Below are 22,999 nucleotides of genomic sequence, written 5' to 3' on the forward strand. Positions count from 1 at the left end.
TCTCTCTCTCTCTCTCTCTCTCTCTCTCTCTCTCTCTCTCTCTCGCTCTCGCTCTCACTCTCGCTCTCTCGATCCCTCTCGTTCGCGCATCCCCTTCGCCCTTCGAATCAGGCTGAGATATATACAGACACTGGATGTGTGTCGGTTGCGCCGCAATCAGGGGTCCAGGAGGGTAGATGATTGCGCGGTGGAGGAACAGAGAGGGAACGGCAATTGGATAGAGAAGAGAAAGAGAGCGAGCGAGCGAGCGAGAAGGAGAGACCTAGAGAATAGAGAAAGAAAGATAGAGCAATGCACTGAGCCTGGAGCACAGAGCGACTCTCGTGCACCAACCAGAGCGCCGCCGCGAGGTGTGCGGTGCAACCATACTAATCCGCCGATGGATTTATGGTCTTAATCACCGGCGGATTATCTCGGACAGCCGCGCTCTGCTGCCACCGACCGAAACATACGCCTGCCTCTTTGCAGATAACTGTACCCGGCTTCGCGCTCGACCTCTCTGTCTCGCTGTTTCTCTCTCTCTCTCGCACTCTCTCTCTCTCTCTCTCTCTCTCTCTCTCTCTCTCTCTCTCTCTCTCTCTCTCTTTCTCTCTCTCTTTCTCTCCATTCTGCCTCTCGTCGACTCTTCGGTGCCTTTCTCTTCGTTCTTCTCTTCAATATGACGTTTTCGCGGATCTTTTATCCAGTACCGGGGATTTCTATACATATGACATAACATTACGCTGAGAAAACGAGTTCCAAAGATAGGGTGCGATAGTTATATTACGCAAGAAATTAAATTTGTACTACTCGAATACCAAACTCTTCAAGATATCTTCTATTCGCGTAAATATTATAATTCGCTAGGACTTATAGTAGCCTCTAACTTTACTGGACAGAAGCTCATTTATAATGAAACTTGAATACGCGCGCGGGCTTCTTTTCTCTGTGAAGTACAGTTCTATTACTTTCCATTACGACAAACAGTACGAATTAAACTCAGAGCTAATGAGGAGGGTCGCGGTGGAAGGATGTCTTTTGCACTTGAAGTAAGCGCGCGCCAAGGCAGGTTTAAAATGAAGTATGCCTCCATAATGGCGTTACAGTTTGCGAACGAGCGACGGCCAGGGATCTGCAGCGTTTTGGTACATGGCGTATAGCACCGTGGCGGGAACACCGTACCACGCTATGTGTGGTTCTATAAATCCACCGGGGCTTACTGGCGCAAAGCCTCCCCTGCGGCCTGCGCGCGGCACTCTCACCTCTTTCCCCATGTGACCTCCTATCTGCCCACTCTCTTCTATACCTCTGTGTGTCCTCCCCCTTCTCTACCATGCCTTGTTCACACACACGCACACAGTTCTTTCACACTTTTGCCGTCTCGCGATGCCGACCGCTCGCCGGAACGTCTCGATGAAACGCAAGCAGGCCGCCGGGATTTCAAAGAGCATGTCTGGCCACTTGCTTGATCCGTTTCGAAGTCATTCGGACTTGGACCACGAGCGATCCGTCGTTTGTCCGCGAATCAAGTCGCGGAGACGCCATGGCAAGAGGATTTATACAGCGCTTACGGATTTGCGAACTTTCTAACGGTCTAGTTTCTTCGGCGTCACTTTGCGTTGCAACGAAAAGCACTTTTCTTTTACAATTTCAGATCATATATTATCGCTTGTTGTGTTTGGAGTCGTTATGATAATACGTGATCAGTTGGAATCAGTAAAAACGCGATTGTATTATATATGAAATTCTAACTACAAATTTTTAAGAGTTTAGAATTTCTAGCTCAGTTATACATAGATCTGTTGTGTGTGTAGGTATGATTTTTCTTTAGTCATTTTTAGCTGCAGTATAATTTCAGGTCTATTATTTGTCTCTAATTTGATTATATTTTACAATTAACGTGGATTTATATACAATAAGTGTATAGAAACTGTTTATATAAAATTTTCTTATATGAAAGCTTAAATTAACGTTTAATAATCTAAAACATCTCATCATTTCCGTCGTTTCTGTATATCTTGTAGAAACCGTTCGTATACTTCACTAATGCATAAGATATCATTCGTGGTCAGCAGATTGTTGCTTTTGTAATCGATACTTTGACGCTTCAATGCATTCATTGTGAGCGTCTGTTACTGCTTCATTTATAACGAGCTCAAATTTTTTAACGTCGCTTCAATGTTGCTGTTATTTATATTTTTCGCTTTTCCGACATAATGTTAAGAAAACAATTTTCGAGTCGTTAATATTTCACAATGTAGATACTTAAGAGTCCAATCGATTACACACTTTGTATAGAACGAAATCAAATTTGAATTGTCTCTATTAACTTTTGTTAGTTTATAAATTATACAATCATTTTTATTACTTATTAACTTAATATATTAAACCGAGTTATTAAGTACATCTAAAAATTTTGAGAAGTTCGTTTAGTCATAACACGAATCGTCTTTTTTTCTGTAAAAACATAAGATATTTATGCTTCTAACGCGCGCGATGAAATTTAACTCTTCAATGTGAATCGTGATGTCGTAAATTCTCTTACCCTGACACGAGCTTCCGTAAGATTCGTACAGCAAGCTATCTCTTCTCTGGTTGACATATCTGGATACCGGTTTCTCAGAAACGTCATCTCTAGATTCTGAAGCTGATGCTGCGTAAAATGCGTCCTTTGTCGCCTTTGCCTTTTGTTCTTTTTGCCATCCTTATCGTCGGTATCGTTGACTCCAACTACTCCCCCAGGTGAAACAACGCCACCAGCGGTACCCAATTCGTGTTTCACTTCTGGTGGTGTTCGTACACCTGAAAAGTGTTAAGGTATCATATCTTCGACAAGACCATCAATAGTGTGTCTCGAATGTAGGATTCATTAGTTCGTTTGATAAAAGCGTGTCCAACGAAACTTATACCTGGAAACTGTTAGATAGGGAATTCCAATGGGAGCAAGTAGAAGGAGCCTTCTCCTAAGATGCTTTATAAAGAAAGCTTCAGTTATATCGTTCAATCTTATTATTAGTGACAGAAGGACGTACTTCGCTACGTGTATAGGCATCGCGGTTCGATTCGAAGTCGTGGATCTCTAAACACATCCGAGTAAAGAATCAAAAATGTTCCGCAAAACGGCTATTAAATATATGAGAAAATTTAAGGGATATGTACATGAATAAGTAGATGAAACTATCTTTAGAGAAAGAAAAAAACGTTGATAACTAGTATTAATTGATTAATATAAATGGAACGTAACTCTACGCAGAAAATCAGATAATAAAATAGACTAATAACACCCACAGAGCGAACGCTCACTCAACTGTTGAATCTGCCGAACGTTGCCAATGACGTTCATATACTGGATTGGTCGTCACAGTTACCGAACGCAAATCTTGTTAGAAACGGTTGGGCATTGAAGCTTAAACTTTGTGAAAAGAAGATTTAAATCAAGCATCTAGTTCGACAAATTTGATTGACTTGGAGATTGACTTTATCTTAAGAATATGTATCGTAAAATTAATAAGATTGCATCGGAGATATCAGACAATTATTGATAATTGAGGTTACTGGATAAATTATTAATAATAAAACATCACGGTTTTTGTCAAGTATTGTAGTATGTGCTTCTTTCAATTCATTACAATAGTTTTTGGATTATGCGGGACATACTCTTATCAAACAAAATTAAATATTTCATAACTTTGGCAGAAATAATATCAAAATATTATAATATCAAAGAAAAAATTAGCAATATAATCTTGGTTTTTAGATAATTAAATGATATATTAATATCTAGAAATGATACAAAATCCTAATGATAAATACTATATAAATTTTAATAGTATAATCTGGAGATTAATTACAGTAAAAAATATTAATAAAGATACATTAAAATTAAAATATAATTTTTAAATTATAAATCATTATTTTTCGCAACTATACTCATGTATGTTTGCATATGTACGTATCGATCTGTTATCTACATTATTGATTTTCACGGCTCAGGTGATATTGATTTTTTTACTACTCAGCTGATTTTGTCTTTCAATTTCTTATATCGGTATTATATATGTACATATAATAAGCAAATATTGACATATTGATTTTTAATATTTTCATTTTTATAAACAATTTAATTCTTTTTTAAATAAATAAGATTATGTAATCAATTACAACTAACAAAAGTTATTAACTTTAATGTAAAATTACAATTTGGAAAAGAAAGTTTTTTAATCTGTATTTCGATATAAAATAGAAATTAATTATTTTTTATAGCATTTTTTTATTTCTTGCAAAGTAAAATTGTGATTTTAATGAATTGCGCAAGACAAATTATTACATTTTTTGTGATATCTTCAGTTTATTAAAATTGTAATTCTTGATTTAATTAAACCCCGTGATTAAACACTCATTAATATAAAGCAATTATTATTTATCAAAATGCGTATCTTACGAGTAGATAATTTATATTTTCAAAACAAATATCGAAATATAAAAGATAAAAATCAGAAATAATTTTATTGCAATAATTATTTATTTAATAATATGTAGATTTGAATATATTTTCTCCAGTATATCATGCTCTGAATTTTTCATTTTAATTCAAATATACTTTGTCTATTTTTGCACTGAAAATAATGGAATAATACACGAATAGCCGGATTGTACGAATGATTCTAATGACGAAAATAATAAGCACATACATATCGATCATTTATTAATATTTAACTTGAAATACGAGAAATTTAAAATATTCATCGTACATTTATTTCGTAATGCGTATTATATTTCATAACGATTTATTAGGGCGCTCGACTGCATGTGTGTTGGAGTATACAATTTAACGTTGTGTATATATGTATACACGCGGCTTCAGAAATTCCACCCGGGTGCTCCGATGATCATTTTATTCTTGTTTAACATACGGTGAATAACAAAGATAAAGTGATACATAGGTGCATCCGGTGAAGTTTCTGAATGCAGCCAAGGTCATTGCGTTGCCATTCGTACTTTAAATTCCGAGAGCCGAGCTTCCGTTCCATTTGTATCATAACTTATAGAAACGCTAGAAATATCAATTAAAGATGCTAAACGTTATCATTACGTAATAATTTTAATAACGCTTAAAGTTGAATATCTCGCGATGTACATACTAGATACATATGCTTATGTGATATGGAATTTCAATTATATATATTTTCGATTCGTTGCATCTTAATAAATCATTAACCTAATTATATAAATTGAATCGTGCAGAATAAAGTTGCTAACGTCATATTCGAATTTTCTTATCATTAAGGAATTATCGTTAGAATATTACAGATGCCAAACGGATTAACTCCGAATGGACTGGTGTCGCGATACGTATTAGTGGATCATAATTAATCTCACATATTTTGATAATTTGAACACACAAAATGTCTTATTCCTTGGTTTAATAATTTAAACAAAACGTCTTAAAATCGTAAACGTAAATATACAACTGACAATGAGTAACGAAAGTCTTATCGGTCTAAGTTGGATCTTAGTGTTTAAATAATTTTTTCGATATGATTTTGTATACATATTTAATTTTGCAAATTGCCGGTTATAAATAATTTAACCAACTGTATAGCAGTCATCGTTTGTGCATCGCTCATTCGTTAAAATCCTCCGTCGTTCGTTGTGCTTATTTACAAGACAGCGTTAGTGTTGAACGGATTGTAGCTTCATGTCATAATATTTTTTTTCGTATATCCTTCCGTCGGAAACAAAGCGGCGCGTAATGCGCATTACGTGATTAATGTCAGGAATGCCGTGCAAAGTGTCGCGCGATCGTAATTAACTTGCAAGTGAGTGTTGTGTGTCACGATGCAGTTACAACTCTGTTGTTGCATATTATACGTAAGTGAGTGCTAAATTATATTACTGCATTTTAATTTGAGGTAATGGATTTATATGAATATATTGTATCAGATGTGCAAAGAGAGATGCAAATATATAAAGTAATGTATACGTGTGTATCAAGTCTAAAAAAATATGATAGTTGCATATAAATTTTATAGAATCACTGTTTTGAAATAAGCGAATTAAAACAAATAAATGTTGGTTTATTCTCTGGAAGTAGCGCGAATTCTACGCGATGCCACAGTTGATTAAAATTATTATGAAATGTTGATATTTTTGCATCAGAATTTTTCAAATCTAATTAATCTCTAAAAATGTAAAAATTATGAGATATTACAAAATTTTAAAGAAAGTTATATTAATTACTTCCAGTTATTTTTTTTATTATTTTATGTATTAAATTAATAAAATTTGAAACGTTCTTTCATATATATTATATATAGATAAATTTTTGTAAAATATTTATTGGTCTAATTTAATAAGTTTTCGTTACATTTCGGACAGTCATGTGCTTTTAGAAATGCCACTTTATATACATTTGATTTATTAAATGAGATAAAATTCGCCCATGTTTACATTTGCAAAATATTTATTGACCTAACTTAATAAAGTTTTCATTAGACTTCGGGCAGTTATGTGTCTTTAGAAATATCGTTTTATTGTATAATACATATCTTTCATTTATTGAACGAAGTAAAATTCGTTCATGTTTACGCGACTCTCGCATTTTGTCAAAAAAGTATGATGGACTCTAGCGAGAAGCACACGCGGAGACTGACGCTTCTACCGTATTAGAACGGACGAAGTGAGATCCGCGAGGAGGTTTGTTGTTAACCGGGAACATAAGACTCCGGGAGATATTTCAATTTGCGGGGATTTGGAGCGCAGGTGAGAGTGTTCCAGCTAAGTGCCGAACAAACGTGCAAACAAACGTAAGCGACCTTTTCCGCTCTTTCCCCCCATTTGCCGCCATCCACCATTCCGTGCATTCGTTTCAGAACTCCGTGTAAACGCGATAGGGAATGGTGTTCGGATGGCCTCTTCTCTTTCTCTGAACTAAATTTTGATTCGTGCAAATACGTCTTTCCCTACTGAATTTAATGTCGAACTTTGAAATACGTGTGCTTGTGGATATATGAGATATCGCATATTTTATATTGTTTGCAAAAAAGCACGTTAAAGCGCAACATTATTGGTAAAATGATAAGATAGTAACATCCGTTAATGTGTTAACCGATACAAAGTATCAAATGTTTTAATGCTTTAATACAATAGAATTAAATAATTATGATTTTTCACCCCATGGAATTTTGACACATGAATTGAAGAAAAATTACAAAAAATCTTATAATTATTTTTGAACAATCGGAACGTACCTTTTCGAATATCTGGTCTGTGAGTTGCGTTTGTACGGTTCCTCGGCTGTCCGGTGGAATATCCACCGGAGGGTGTCGTGGGAGTCGCTCCCGGTGTACTAGGATTGCTACCACCGGGGGTGTGAGCGCCATGACCTGCGTCGAGCCTCGCAAGGCCCCCATTGGTTTCATCCCCGAAGTCACTCTGCGCCCAGACTGCAAAACACATCACACCCTCTTGCAACGTCGTCTAGGCGCACAGTAATCCTTATTTATTCTCGGCTGCAGCCGCGCACATTAATTGGAGGGTTCCTTTCCGCGTTTCATTCTTGCATGATATCGCGACATAATGAATGATACACTGCTATTTCAGATTTAATCAAGACAAATAGTTAAGTAATGATTAAACAATTGCATTAATTTGTACTGTTATTAATCACCATTATAATCTAATATGCAGTTCATGATCTAAAAGAATCCAGTAAAAAATTAATTGCCTTTCATTCCAAATGGATGGAAAATTATTTTTGCTTTCAAAATTATTTTTACTTTCTCTCTCGACTTTCCCATTTTGAAACATAGATATTTTAGAAATTTTAGATTGTAATTCCTTATAATAGCAATAACATACGTTGCATGAATGAGTCAATTAATAATCGTGTTACCTCGCCCACCCAAATAAAAGTTATGTTTCGCTGCGGCAAACCGCTCCTCAATCAACGACTATTTATCTACCGACGAAGTAGACGCGATAAAAAAAGATAAAAACGGATTCTCCGCTGCTCCTTTTCACACTTCGTCGTCGATGTGTACTCTTTATGCATCTGTGTATTCGTGTGTGTACATGCAAAGCCACGCGGGGCGGGCTGAGAAGTTAATCGGCTCGGTCGTTTAGTTTCGCTCCGTTTAGTTATATTTGGTTTCCAAAATATAACCACAGGAGCTAAGAGGAGGGACGTGGTTCACAATTAGTCGGCGCATAACTCGGGCTGATTTAGTGCCGCGAAGCCTACTACGTATCACGAAGACGCATGTGTCACTTTACTTCGATATCGCCAAGTGTGCGCGGTGCACACGTGTTCGTACGAAATAAAAGAAACTCCTTGTGCGATATTTTCAATGGCGGAGATCTCGAGCATGCGTAAGTTGAAATTAATCACCTTTGCCGTTACGAAAAGGTGAGCTATACTCTGATATAGCTGCAAACGATATATAGGTATATATTTTTTTTATATATGAAAAATATTCGTTTAAATTAAAATAGTTTTTAATTCAGAAAACTTTAATGTTCTCTCTTATCCATCAAAGATTTTGAATATGATTCTATATTTTGTGATTAAATTAGGCCCTACGTGCGTCTTTTAAATATTATGCAAGTTTCGATTAATTTTATTACGAAGTTCGTAACTGATCTTCTTCCACATCTTGAAATAATTAAATAAATTTGAAATAAAGAAAAATTATTGTTTCTATAATTGATAATAAAAACCAACCATCGAGATAAAAGGATATATACGAGAAATAAAAATGAGAGAAGTTTAGTCGAGTTTTCACTCGCACTATTTCAAGCAAAGTCATATTTTGGACAACTCGGTTAGTTTAGTTTATCACGACGCGGTGTGCACGCGCACGAATACATTCTGAAATTTTTCTGGCAACGGAAGATATACTTGTCAGCGCGTATGATATTTTAGCGGACCTGCGCTCTGTAGTATTAATTTGCATGTTGTGAGTGACGAACACGCGGCGTATGTAATTGAGGAAATCGTCGGAACTGTTGACGAACGTGCGCCAAACAGTTGTTGTGTCAAATGCTTTCTCCAATGATACCTTCTTGTTAACGCGTTGACTGCCAAGCTGATTTCGGTACGAGCAGCCTAAATTCGAAAAACAACTTTTTGCTCAACTGTTTATGTAAAATTAAATTAAAAAATAAGTCGCACGAAAAATAAACAAAAATTGAAAGTATATTATTTATGTTACTGAATATTTCATAAAATGCAACTTTAGATGGAATAAATATCATGATTGATAGAAATAGGTACAACAGGAAAATAGAAAAATAATTATTTGTATTATTAATAAATCTATCTATATACATCTATTAGTGCAATAATATTTTTATTTTTTTTAAATATTTTTACAAATACTTAGTGAAATCATTCCTAATTGTATAAATAAAACGATCATTTAATAAACGGGAAACGAGGCCCTTGTAAAAATTTACATATCCAGATATCGCAGTCAAAATGTTAATACAATTCATTAGAAGAAAGCTTTATTATATAATAATAATTAGATGATAAATAACTACTTCTGTTCTGAATTCAAGCATTTATATTGACATAACTTTTTATATATTAAAAATCGAGTGCAAATATCGTGTTTTCAAAGACCGGCAGATTCCTCTCGGGGGCACTATGTATTTATAGCTCAACTATAAATTCGTAGAAAGATATCTAGAATGGGGGAACGTGGTGAAAATCGCTATGCCACCGCGGAAAATTGATATTGACGAATATCGCGACTTTGTGTCGTATAAATCAATCTCGCCTGGACACTGTCGCGCGATCATGCGTGCCGATATCCGTCACAGTTGCGTTGTGTATGTTTATATAGAATCATTACTATTATTTATCGTTTTGGTAGCGGACATTGAAACCGTCGTAATTTAGGTAGATTCGGATCTTGATGTATATTAGAGTAGAAGTGCAGAAATGATCTGTGTATTCAATTATGTAACGATTAAAGTAAGGTACAAAGTATATTTATAGAATGCCTAATGATACAACTTGTTATAATACAAGCTGCAACATTCTTTCTACATATAATTTTTTCTTTTTTTTTTTGTATTTCACTCATAAACGATTTAAAGATCAAGCTTAATGTGTTTAAAAATCAAATGTAATTGAAAATTATGCCAATTTCGCTCTCGTCTTTACCAAACATGTTTCCTTGCGAGCACCGTATAAATACGCGAACGTGACTTGCGAGGTTGTTACTGAGTGTCCGTCGGAATTCATGATTAATTCACCGACCGACGAAATGCGAGAGCGGATGAGCCGTGTCGACAACAGGATTATATAAGTCGCAAAACGCGGTACGATTTCGAACGAGGCAAAGTGTAGCTGTACTATGTTGTGCTGTGCCTCGCGGAAATGCTAACGTCTCTTGAATTTATTTCCAAAGTTCTGCACAGCTCAACAAAATTGAATTTATCCGGCAACCGATCGAGGAATGCTTAGGTCTCAGTCCTTAATCTTGAAACCGCAGACAGAAAGGTTACTTATTGTTAGATAGTCACATGTGATCCACAAAATATGTACTTAAAAGCATTTTTCTATAAATCTTCTCGAAATGATTTCGTATGTATTCAAAATAATTCAAAATAAATTATCCATAAAAGACTAAAAGCAAAAGAAGTAATCATATTGAAGAATTTTACAACAGTTGCAAAGCTACTCTTTTTCTGTTAAACGCAGCTATTGTGTCAAAATGCTGCCGCAGATGCTTTCTCTTGATAAATAATGATTCCGAAACAATTTGAAGATTGGTTAATGTACTTAAGTATTAATTTGCGTAAAATAAAACTGCTAACGTTGGCGACATAAATTATGTAAATTAAAATGTTTGTTTATATCATGTTTTATCTTTTGCTTTTTTGGATCTTCGAAGTTAAATAAAACATACGAGAATCCTTCCGAGGGTTTTGAAGATCTTCATTTGTTTACTACGAAAGTATTTAACTGTTAACCAACGGATACGTTCGCCTTCCTCGTTTCGATAAAGATAATGTATACCGACAGAATCTCTTACACACCGCTGCTTGTATATTATTTCAAGATTAGAGTTAATCACATAATCTACATCGTGATCTGACTAACACTACTCGAGCGACCAACTCACCAAGTAAAATTTATAGACTGTCATTTCTCACGCTTCAATATATCGCCAACAAATGCATATACATAAGGATTTATATCCCTAATAACTATCGAATTCCTATCATACTCATCTTTTTGAAATTATACCTTTTTATCATAATAATTAATTACGCGAATACTCCTATATTAAAGTATACGATATTTGATCTGTATAAATCATATTGAATTTGAGTAGAGAAAACTTTTGTGATACCTAGAAACATGTAACTAATAGGACATATCTGCTATTTATTTTTTTAACAATAATGAAATATTGATATTGGCTATTTAGTTGTATTATTTTTCAATTGATATAAATGTAATGACCAGTCAACAATAAAAATCTCGATATTGTTAAAAAAAGTAATAGTATTTCTTAAGATACAACACACCTCTATTAGGTATCTATTCTCTCTTATTCGATAATTTTACGATAATTTCAACGTATAGCTGAATTTAATAAATTGTTTAACAGTTTTAAAGTTCTGTAGTTGTAACAGAATCGAATTCAGTTGATTTACTGAATAATTGAACATAAAATCGAAGACAGAACTTGAATTCGAGTGCGAGTAGAAATTACAATGTAGTTTTGTGCGAGTAATAATAACAAATAAACAGCGTGCGGGACATGGCGCAATGATTTTCCAGGATGTCGTTCGTGGATACACTTTCCTCGTGTCTAGCGCGCACGTTCCCACGAGATCCCCTGCGGAGTTCTCGGAGGCTTAAGATGTCGTATCGTTTGACGGCTGTGTGCTTGTCCGCCGGCGGCCACCATGGATTCGTGGCGGAGTTACCGCGGATACGAGAGAGGATCCCGAGAGGGCGGAATGTGGCCCCGACACTCTTCACCCCGCCCTGTCAAACACGTTCGACACCCCGATCCCGTTCGCGCGCTCGAGCATTTCGTTTCTCGAAAAGAGAGAGAGAAAGAGATCATATATTGATCCCTCGACCTGAAAACGTCGAAACAATATGGACCTTTCTTCCCGTCGATACGGACGAAAGATGTTTCATACATACGTCGAACATCTGCCAAAAACACTGCGCGAGGCACAATACAAATATTAATAAAATTTCACTAAATTGTTGAGTATAAATGAATAGAAGCGTAAACTCTTGTAATAAAGAGAAGAGTAAATTTTTATATATTAAAAAAAAAACCGAAATACTCAACCTTGTCATTTCCGGGAAATGAGAGAAAAACAAAGAGGCGCGCGGCGCCTCGGTGAATTCTTTGACACCAAGTGTCGCGTTGCTACGGTTTGCACATGTTTTCACACATAAGAGAAGAGATCGAAATTCGGTCCATGAAAGCGTGTGGGATGACAAGCGGAGAAAGGAACCGCAACGTACGGTCGAGTGAACGGAATAAAGAAAAGCGAGAGTTAGAACGTCGAGTGAGAGGGGAGCAGGGATGGTAACTAGAGAGAGAAAGAGACCAGGCTGTAACTCACAAATTTATTACTTTTCCCCGTGCTTCGAGTTATTTTATGCCAAAGACAAACCGGGCCTGTCCTGCAAGAGCGAGGGGGAGACGACGACGGGAACGAATATCTCAAGTGCCTCGTCGCGCGCGTTTTTACGCCCGCGGGATATATTAGTGGACCGCTAATCCGCACGGATTTTACGGGGCGGCTGTGCATACGAGAACGCCGTCGCCGTCGTCGTCGTCGTTGTTGTCGACGACGAAGACGACGACAACGACGACGAGCGACAGCGACGATTGCAGCGACGAAGTCGCGCGCGCCGTTTTCATTCCGTTCCATTTAGCCCCATCGACTCTCGTCCCGATCCCATGACCTCGGCCATGCCCGAGTTTGCGCTCGGGCTAAGTCGACTTACGCCCTTTCGTCGATATCGCGATGTTACAGTGAACTCTCTGTCGGTCGACGTCGTACTATCGTAACCTTCCGAAGAATAACCAGAGAGCTTCAGGAAATTTGCATAAAAATCGCTGCAGTTGTGCTTACAGACGTTTGTTACAGAGTGATAATCATTATTATCATATATATATACACTGAGAAAAAAATTTACAAGATCTTGATATATATTTTTTAATATTACTTTTTAAATATTTATTTACAGTAGTAATATGAGTATTTAGTCAATAAAAAAGTGATAGTTTAGCTCAAGATTAAAATCAAATTAACGATTTTTGTACTAAATAAATTACATTTAATAATGTTTTGTTAGTGTACCATTTAAACAAAATTTATAAAAATTTATTTATACATTTTTTTCAGTGTAGCCTAAGGATTGGTGTAAAATAATTTATGTAATATCGTAATACAAAGATAAACAACTAATTACTTGATTCAATTAATTTTTACGATTATGTAATACGAATAAAATTTCGTCGTGATAATTAAATACATATATAATAGTAAAAATGCAGCTTCGATAACATATAATTTTATTTTCACGTGGGTGTTATAATGAAAAATTAATATTTCTGTAATAAATGAGTAAATAATGCAATTTCGTTAATTTTTCGATACAGATGCGCGAGTATAATCCGGGCCGTGATAACTGTACACACCGACGTTAAGCCGTGGAAACTATAAAAGCCGCGGATTATGATTTAGGCCATTGTAGTCCGATCTCCGATACAAAATTAACAGCGTGCTGTTATTTCGACGCCCCGCGCTGCTGCTTTCATCACCCGTAAGTTTTACTCGCGCGCGCTGCAATAAAGCTCACGTCAATATACGCGGCATCAATCAAGAGATATTTGGCGAGAATTGACGTTCTGGTGCCATTAATTTATTGCTGTAATCAAACAGAAATATCTCTATATCTCTAAAATGATTTACGTTATCCGTGACGACTGTATATGTATACAGTGCATACCTGCATGCGTATGAATGTGACAGCTTTTATACGTATATGTATAAATGGTTATAAAGAAATATGTTTTTCTTTTAGAAAATTCTAATATTAACGGATTTATTAATTTCAATTTACGCAAACAAATATTGTATAAATATTTATGTAAATTGTACTTTATAAATATGGCCATGTCATATTCCGATAGGATTATTAATATATTTCTCGGATTTTGATCATTTTACGCTCAGTGATTATTCGATAGCCAAAATGAGAAAGTAAGCATGAAAACATGAGACGTGGTATAAAAATTGTGCGTGTTTAGTGGACCATGAGACGACGTAATTCGACATTAAAGGGGGTTATGAGGGTAACGAAAATATATGTATCACACAGCTGCGAAGTGCTTGAAAAGTCACATGAAATAGCTCGGTCATCGAAATTCTCTTACGGTGTTGTATTTTTATTAGATCTGAAAATGGCGTACTAAAATTAATGTCCAATATTTCACAATAACGCATAATACAATATAATAATGTTTAAATAATTCAATCAAGCACAGATATATCTTAAATTACTTTTAATTGATTCTCGTTTTTTTTAGTCAGTCAACTTTTGTATCGACTGTTCTTTTAATTTGTTAATTTTATTATTAACTTGTCACATTTTTTTATTCTCTTGGTAAAACAAGATGCGAGTTTCTTCTTCGAACGCGCGTTTTTCTTGATTCTGAGAAAACCAAAATGTGTCACGTATAGGGAGTAGCGTTTCTCGAATGACGGACGAGCGCAGCCGTAAGTCCAATAATTACTAAAGCGTGCGATCTCCGTAACAGGAGGAACGTCGGGGTTACGTCAGGGGTTGAGGTACGGCGGCATGGTGAGAGCACCTGCGGGCCCAGCAGCCTGCTCGGGCGAGAGAAAGTCCTAGTCTGCTGCTGGGTCTCCGCCCCTAATCTCCTAATCCTTGGCTTCCTTAGGAAGTCGTTTATTAGTCAACCGCAACCGGGCGCTATGCGTCACCGGAGCAAAGTATTTTGTATCCGGAGTCTTAAAATCGCTCTGCCTATAAATACATAAGACACTCGTGCGTCACGTCACGCCGATAGGTCTCGTTAGTGAGATTTATCATTGAGAGATACATATAAAAAATGCAAGTGAAGAATTGCAATGAATATTTTAATCCTCTAATAATTATATTCCTAATCAAAATGTTAATACTTAATTATCTTTTAATAGTTATTAACGCTAAAAGAGCTTTCACAATTTTTTATGACGTTAACGATTCATGGTATGTTTGAAATCATCTAATTGTGTATAAAGTGCTCAAGAGAGATTATCCTTAAGTGTTTTGTTCTGCGTAGATCTATTCCCTCGCGATAGAGAGAATCACGAGAGCCGTACAACCACCGATTAGTTTGTTTGTCTGACACAGAAACGTCGGGAGCGATTTTGCGGATGGGGTTCGTTATCGCTCGTCAAGCAATTTGTTTAGTTTCATCTTGACATGTGGAGAAAGCACATAGAACCAATGAGTAATCTGAGCACAAGTAGCTCCTTTGGGGGCGTGACGAGGATATTTCGAAAAATTCTACAGAATGAAAGGTTCAGACTGCCTGGCGCTTTCCGAAATCTCGGATGTCAGAATTTGAGAAGACGTCTGGAACGAACGATCGAGAATGATCATCCTGTTACGATGAGAAATTATAAACCTGACTTAACATACTCTTTTTCTCATAAAATCCTGAAATCGAATCGTATCGACTTTCCGAAGGATTTTCTTAAAGAGACAGTCAATTGAGTGCGTGTTAAATTATAATAAAATAAAAAAAAATGTATTAAGATTTAATATAAGAAATACACGTAGAGTGAACAAATATTATAGAGAAATAAATTGCAGTAAAAAATATAGTTCTTTTTTTTATTGATTAAGTACACTGTATACAAATATTAAAATAACTTCCAATTACAAACACTTGTTTTAACAACCATGACATTTGTTACGCGTTCTGGTAGCCACTCAATTCTCACACATCGGCACGCACAGGAATTTTGTCGACGAAACAACCCTCGGGAATGAGCTCGCCCCAGCCGACGGCGGTTGAAACCCACTGAGTACACAAAACCTCGTTGTTGAGGTAGACGGGGACCTGCCTTACCGCAGCTGAGATAATGGGAAGGAAATCAGTTCATTTCTATGTTGATCCTACCAGTTCGGTCTCTGGCGCTTAAAGGATCGCCACGATTGGCTGGCTGATCGAGAAAATCGAACCGGAACATCAGCGCAGCTAATCGAAAGACCTGATCGTGCCTGCCAATCGTGAACGGTTCAAAGAAGCATTCGTGTAGAATACAAAAATATATCCGCTAATTGTCCTATAATATGATTCACAGAAATTGACGTGATTATACTTTTTCATTATCATTAAATTGTTTTGCAAATTTGTGTATAATTTAAATTAACCAGAGATGACAAGTAACGCGTTATTTGGAACGCCGTTTCCGTTATCGTTACTTAATAATAACGTTTCGTAATGACGTTATAATTTTTCATGGCGGTAACAATTACTTCAGTATTGAAAGTTACTTTTCAAAGTATAATAGCTTGTTACTATTATTCGATTCTCATTGAAAAAAGTAATGCATTAATAACAACGTTACTTTTACTCATTTTACGTAACAAAAGTAACGTAAAAAGTTCGAGTTATTTTCCAAAATGCTCCAATCCTACGTCATCATTATTGTCATGAAAAATTGTAACGCTATTACAAAAATTGTAATGTATTACTTGCCATACATGAAAATTTACAAGTAAAATGTGCCATTATCTACAGATACAATATTATATATTTTATATACTTATGTGTAATCCAAACAGAACAAGTTACGATAATATAAAAATCAAAATTGATTGAAGAGTAACTTTTAGGACCTCTTTCACCAACTTCTGATTAAATTGATCGACGATTAACTTGCAGAAGTGCCAACAGCAGTTTAATGTGTCAGAACACTTCCTCTCTCTTCCTCTTTTAAGACAAATTGGGTTTAGTTCTTACGTTGGCAATTGTAATAATCGAGTTAACCATCGATTAGCGTTGAATCGTCGAAGTTGATGAAAGAGGCTCTTAGTTATCATTTTGAAGCTATGTATTTTAACATTAGTTTGATGACTTGTTTTACTATAACAAGTATGTAATAGATTATTATTGTACATTTATTTAAAATACGCGTTTACAAATCTGGGGCCACAAATGCATTTTGATAAAACAATTTCAAGAAACGTGATATCCCATCCCTTGCTTTTGTTACGTTCGGGAATTTGAAGTTTCGTTTGAGATCACTGCACGACAAAGTTTATCCCACATGCAGGAATCGCGATCCGCAGGAGTCGCGGTTCAATTTCGCGTCTAAACGCCCATAAGTTTGCGGTGAGGAGACTTTTGCGGGCGCATTCCCCGGGGAGACTAGAGGCTAGCTGAGCAATTTGTCAACACCATTAGTCCGGAAGGGAGAGAGGTGCACTAAGGGTGGACTTCGACGCATCTGCTAGCTCGATCGCAAGGCAGCGCGATAATAAAGGGGTAGTTAATGACTAACTGGGGGCTGCGCAGATCGGAGCTAACCGTATGCCGCCCTGTTGACAAAATATTGAGCCTCCCGTCGGCCGAGCTGGGATAACAGATTTTCCGCAGCGATTTTTCTTGCACCGAATTTTCGCTCGCAATCTCGATCCGATTGTTTGGCGTCACTATTTCCGCATCATTTTCATTAGAGCATGGCATTGCTTTTATCGCGGTCGACGCTGGCATTAATTTCCATCGACGTGCTAATATTAATAGAGTTCGCGTAATCCCATCGCGATATTAATGACAATAATATGTAGGGTAGCGTTTACGATAGAAATTTTAATTCGCTCGCGACCGCTTTGAATTTATCAATATCCTACCTGTTGACCCGATCAAGCGCGACGACAAATAATGCGAAAGTGAGTCAGCTCGAGTAGTGATAAGATACTTTAATGAAAAATTATTGAAAGTGCATAAAGCTTAGGAAAATAAGTAATGTTGAGAATAATCTTTTTAATAATTATAAATTGCCTACAAGCAAGTGTTATCCTCTAAACGGATTCATGAACCAAAATGAACAGATTTATCCATCCTTGTAGAATCCATTTACATATGTAGACACGAGTACGATTTATTATCGGGAGAGTGCGAGTGAAAAGAAAATTCGATACATTCACTAGTAAAATGAAGCTCTTCTTAGAGTACTCGCGATTCTGAATGGTGGGAATCGCTGGCGCGAGTCTAGGACTGGAACCGAAACGGGGATAGGTAGGATGCCATTGGAATAAGATCAGGTTTAGCCGCAGTGTCGAGTTCGAGCCCCGGATAAGTCTGCCTTATCCCGATAAGCCGGTGAGTTAATGAATCACAAAACAGGTGGTGGCGTTGCCACGGAAGAGGATCGTCTTTGTCGTCTTCGACGATCGCCGTACGTGCAACTGAATTCGCCCGTCGCGCGAATGACACTACATTACAATGAACGACTATCGCGTTATGAAACTCGACTAGTCCGTTTCAAAGAACGATCTTCAGCGAAGTCTTCGGTGAAGATTTTGTGATATAACGAAGCATTTCCACGGGTCTTATACATAAATACAATGGATTTGTACAATTTAAAAAGTACTTAATTCGTATTGCAAAAATTTGTAGCAGAAGAGTAAACAAGGAAATAATATCGCTCTCTTCATTTCAAAAGTGACACAACTCAAAAAGAGATTTTCGAATTATTACCATAAATAAGTTAAATAAATATTATCTTATCAATTTACGAAAGTAAACTTAACTTTATAAAATTATCACAATTAAAAAAAGTGGTTTAAAAAAATTGTCAAAATAATCACAACGCACAAAAAGAGCGATTTTTTAAGAGATGTAAAACGAAAATGACAAAATGATATTTCTTTATATTAAGAATATATTCTTTTTGCTGATATTGGTTGACTAGTCAATAATTTTTTGTTAGAAATAATGACAAATAATGTTTTGAAAAATAGATTTTCCTGAATTTTTTAGTTGTTACTTTTGAAATAAAAAAGTGATATGAGAGAACAAGATCTTCTCAAATCATTGAAATAACACCGCTCATTTATTTTAACCGTAATAACACAACTTAAAAATACAGTTTTCCAGAAAATAAGTTTAAATATTTTAAAACATTAAAATTTTGTGATATAATATTAACAGTAATAAGTTAAAAAAACAAGAATACTGTCGTATGAATAAGTTAACTAATTGTAAGTAAGAGAAACGTTAAAGTCTAATATTGGAATAATACATTTGCATGTATATATTTAAATAAATTATTTTAAATATATGACTGCGTGCCGATTACACTTACTTTTCGGATTACTTCAATTCATGCAATTTTGGTATAATAACTGATTATAGAGTTATAAAAGTATGTTGTTTTAAAATACATTTTTTCTTTTTCCTTTTTTTGTATCTGCTTTCTTTTGTAAGCATCTAGAAAATGGTATTTTTTAGTCATTGTAACAAATAAGCGATGTGTTAAAATAAAAATAGTTATATTATCATGAAAAGTAGACAAATTTAATAATAGCTAATGTTTAAATTATTTAAAAATTAGTAGGTATATGGTATGTTCTCGAATTTTTGATAGAGAGGTCAACACTAATGAGCCCAGTTTTATCTTGTGTTTTTATATTATAGGTAGAAAATGACTGTGAATCACTATCAAAGTTATTCGTCTAAAATTTATCTCTGGTACTTGACAATGTTTCATTAGACAAGAGTTTCTTTTTATTACAGTTAAAAAGAGAAAAAAAATCGAGTTTCAAAGAACTATGAAATCTGTTTATTGATTTCTTTTTAATTTCTAAATGGTTATATACTTATTTATGAAACAGTTATCATTGTTTGAGAGATTTGCTTGTACAAGTATAAAGTACGATAACATGATAGATTATGATTGGTTAGTAGTTGATCACAACGGAAATATTAATTTCGTTGCAATGTTTTTTAGAGTAAGAGTAAGAGTGGGAGCGTTTGCAGTGAACATATCTGAATTATAGATCTTTCGATAAAAGCGCGACGAGAGAGGAAATATATTAAATTTTGCCTTCTTATCGAGATTTATCGGTGAGGTAGCGTGTAATTGAATATTTCAGATTATGCGTCACTTTGCGATTCGTCGCGCTGAATCATGCGAACCAACGTCTCATTCTTGCCGAATTATTTTATCAATTTCAATTGTTTGTGTATCGCAAGTCTATTTGTTTGCGTGAGGAGTTTGTGTCACGAGCCACAACGAATAAAGAAAGTTTCCTACATTTGTGCAACGTCATACGTATCAATCTTGTTTTACGAATGACACATCCATGATACGAGATTTTCGGCGGAGAATGCACGATAATGTCTCGCGCGGCGCAAAATCAGGAAAAATTTCAGGTACTTATCGCGCGAATCACTGAAGATCGATAATATCATCAACAATAAAATCGAGCGCTATGACAAGTTTGCTACAAGCGATTATAACGCGATAAGGTGTGATGTGACAATGGAAAAAGTAAACCTCATATCTTGTCAGAATCGATATACAAAAGAATTTAACATGTCATTTGTACCTAATTACTCATCCATGGAGCCACTTTACCACGCGATTTTATCATACTTAATTTTTTCATGATCTTGGAGAATGCGATTCGATTTGTTGCATCTCATACATTTTATGTAGTGATATTTACACTGTGAAAGACAATTATAATTACATTTGCAATTAGCTTAAGCCTTACATTGAATTAAAAAAAATTTTTTTTTGTATAGAGATATATAGCCTATTCTACAGGAAACTGTAGAAACTGATCAGCTGTCATTGTGCGCAAACATCGAATTCAGTTATTAAAAAACAAACATTACGTTGAAAAAAGAAAAATCTGCAATTTTTAATGGATATAAATAATGTTTAACAAAAAATATGATTATATATAAATTTGTGAAAAATATGCTAAATATCTTAATGATTAATACTTTTGAGGTACGACTATTTGAATTTATACACACACACATGCGCGCGCGCGCACGCGCACACACACACACACACACACACACACGCACACACACAAAACTCAATTCCTAATAAAAAAAAAACTCGTAAAAACTTTTTACATGCTTTTAATATTGTTGGTAACTTTTATAATAGCTGCTATTAAGTTTTATATATACTGTTTTTGAAACGTATTTACGATCTTAGATAGTAATCATTATTTGATTATTAACGTATTTTTCCTAAATAAAATAAACTTAGTACACACACACATTTTATTAAATTTTATTCATATTCATTAAAAACTGCAAATTTTCTCTCTTTTTATTACAGTTTTTATTTTTTTAGTAACTGAATACATTTGAAAATAACAGCTGATTAGTTTCAACACTTTACCGTAGTACATCCTGTATGTGTTTTACAGTGCTAAATGAAAAACTGATTTACTTATTGCGTATATGTTTTAGTAGATGGAAAACCATCTTAGCCAGAAACTATTTAAAGAGCAGGCATTATTTCTACATACTTCAGGAAATTGTATTAATTATTTTTGAATATTTTTGCATAAGTATGTGTAAAAGTAGATTTATTGCTCTTTTAGAGAAAAGTTAATGTTAATAATCGTTTTTTTTTTGTAAATTTATTTGACATTTCATACTAAATATTTTTTGTTCAATTTTTTAAATCCGATTTAACAATTTATTTAATCCTGATTTATAAATATTATATCTGCTTAAAAAAATTATATTAATTTTATTTTTTATGATCCCTTATATATTTGTTGTTCTAAGAGAGAAAGTAACACTAATAATTTCTTTTGTACAAACTGGAACTTATTTGATTATAAATAATATTTTTTGTTTATTTCTTGAACAATTTATTCTTATTTAAGAAGCAGATATTCTTACTACTAGAAAATTATATTGTTTATTTTTGAGGATTTACGTATAGATATATCAAAATAGACTATTGCTCTACGAGAGAAAATAAAATTAATCATTTCTTTCATACAACAAACTTAATATTTCACGGTACATAATGTCTTTTGTTTTATTTTGCTAAAATAACAGCGATGAAACCTAATAAATATCTATAACGATCAGGTATAAATTATCTGGTGATGGTACCGGGTGTGTATTTCCATAGAAATAGGCAAATGATACACGATCCGTAAATAAACCACGTCTAGGTTACTGATCACTTTAAAGTCACAACGATGATTGCGGGATGGCGGTAGTCTTTAGTATTGTGAACGACTCACCACGTTTAAGTTTCTCCAACGGCTCATGGTGCAGCTGGTGGCTGGAATTGTGCAGCATCGAGGTATCGTGATGCGAATTACCGTGGAGATCGTGATGGTGCATCGCGCCCTGAAGATGGTCGCTATGCAGGCCGGTCATCGAGGCGGTTGCGTGCTGATGATGCTGCACCGAGAGGCTGCTCGGAGGCCCGATTACGAGGTCCTGCAGACATAAATCCGCATTGCCTCCGCCGCCGCCGCCGCCTCCGCCGCCACCGCCGCCGCCTCCGGCGAGTTCGAGGCTCCCCCCGGCCCCGCCGCCCCGCTCCATACTATAGAAGGTTAACGTCGTGTTGACTGTTCCTTACAACTTGGTGACACGATCAATCTGGCCCGCGAGAGGCCGTGAATCAGCGCGATCACGGTTTGTTCGTTGGCTCCTTCTAAGGACACATTCAAGCGTCCTCCTAAGCGTCTCGTAGATCGGAGAATGTACCGAAGAACCGAGAATTGGCGTGACGGTTCTTTAAAGGCGATTACCAATCGGAAACGTCAATCGGCTTGTTTCCTTCGAAGAGAGTACTTATCATGAGAATTTTGACGTAGGTTTTTTTTTTCCTCGAAATTTCTTTCGGACAATACAATGTGTGCACAGATGTTGATGTAGTCAACAACGAGGTCTATGATTTCTTCCGATATAGATTTGTAAAGAAATTATACTCGTATATAACT

General features: G+C 35.5%; 1 protein-coding gene across 1 annotated transcript in view; it reads right to left on the reverse strand.

Moving 5' to 3' along the window:
• Positions 1 to 22,598, reverse strand: part of Ptx1 (pituitary homeobox homolog Ptx1) — a 35,559-nt gene extending 12,961 nt beyond the window's left edge. The window contains exons 1-3 of the mRNA XM_018551869.1: positions 22,289 to 22,598; positions 7,230 to 7,424; positions 2,525 to 2,781 (exon numbers count right to left, since the gene is read on the reverse strand). Of these exons, the coding sequence (XP_018407371.1) occupies positions 2,525 to 2,781; positions 7,230 to 7,424; positions 22,289 to 22,598 (762 nt within the window). The remainder of the gene's footprint in view (positions 1 to 2,524; positions 2,782 to 7,229; positions 7,425 to 22,288) is intronic.
• Between the last annotated feature and the right edge of the window lie 401 nt (positions 22,599 to 22,999).

This window comes from Cyphomyrmex costatus, unplaced genomic scaffold, assembly GCF_001594065.2.
Source record: "Cyphomyrmex costatus isolate MS0001 unplaced genomic scaffold, Ccosl1.0 scaffold148, whole genome shotgun sequence".
NCBI lineage: Eukaryota > Metazoa > Arthropoda > Insecta > Hymenoptera > Formicidae > Cyphomyrmex > Cyphomyrmex costatus.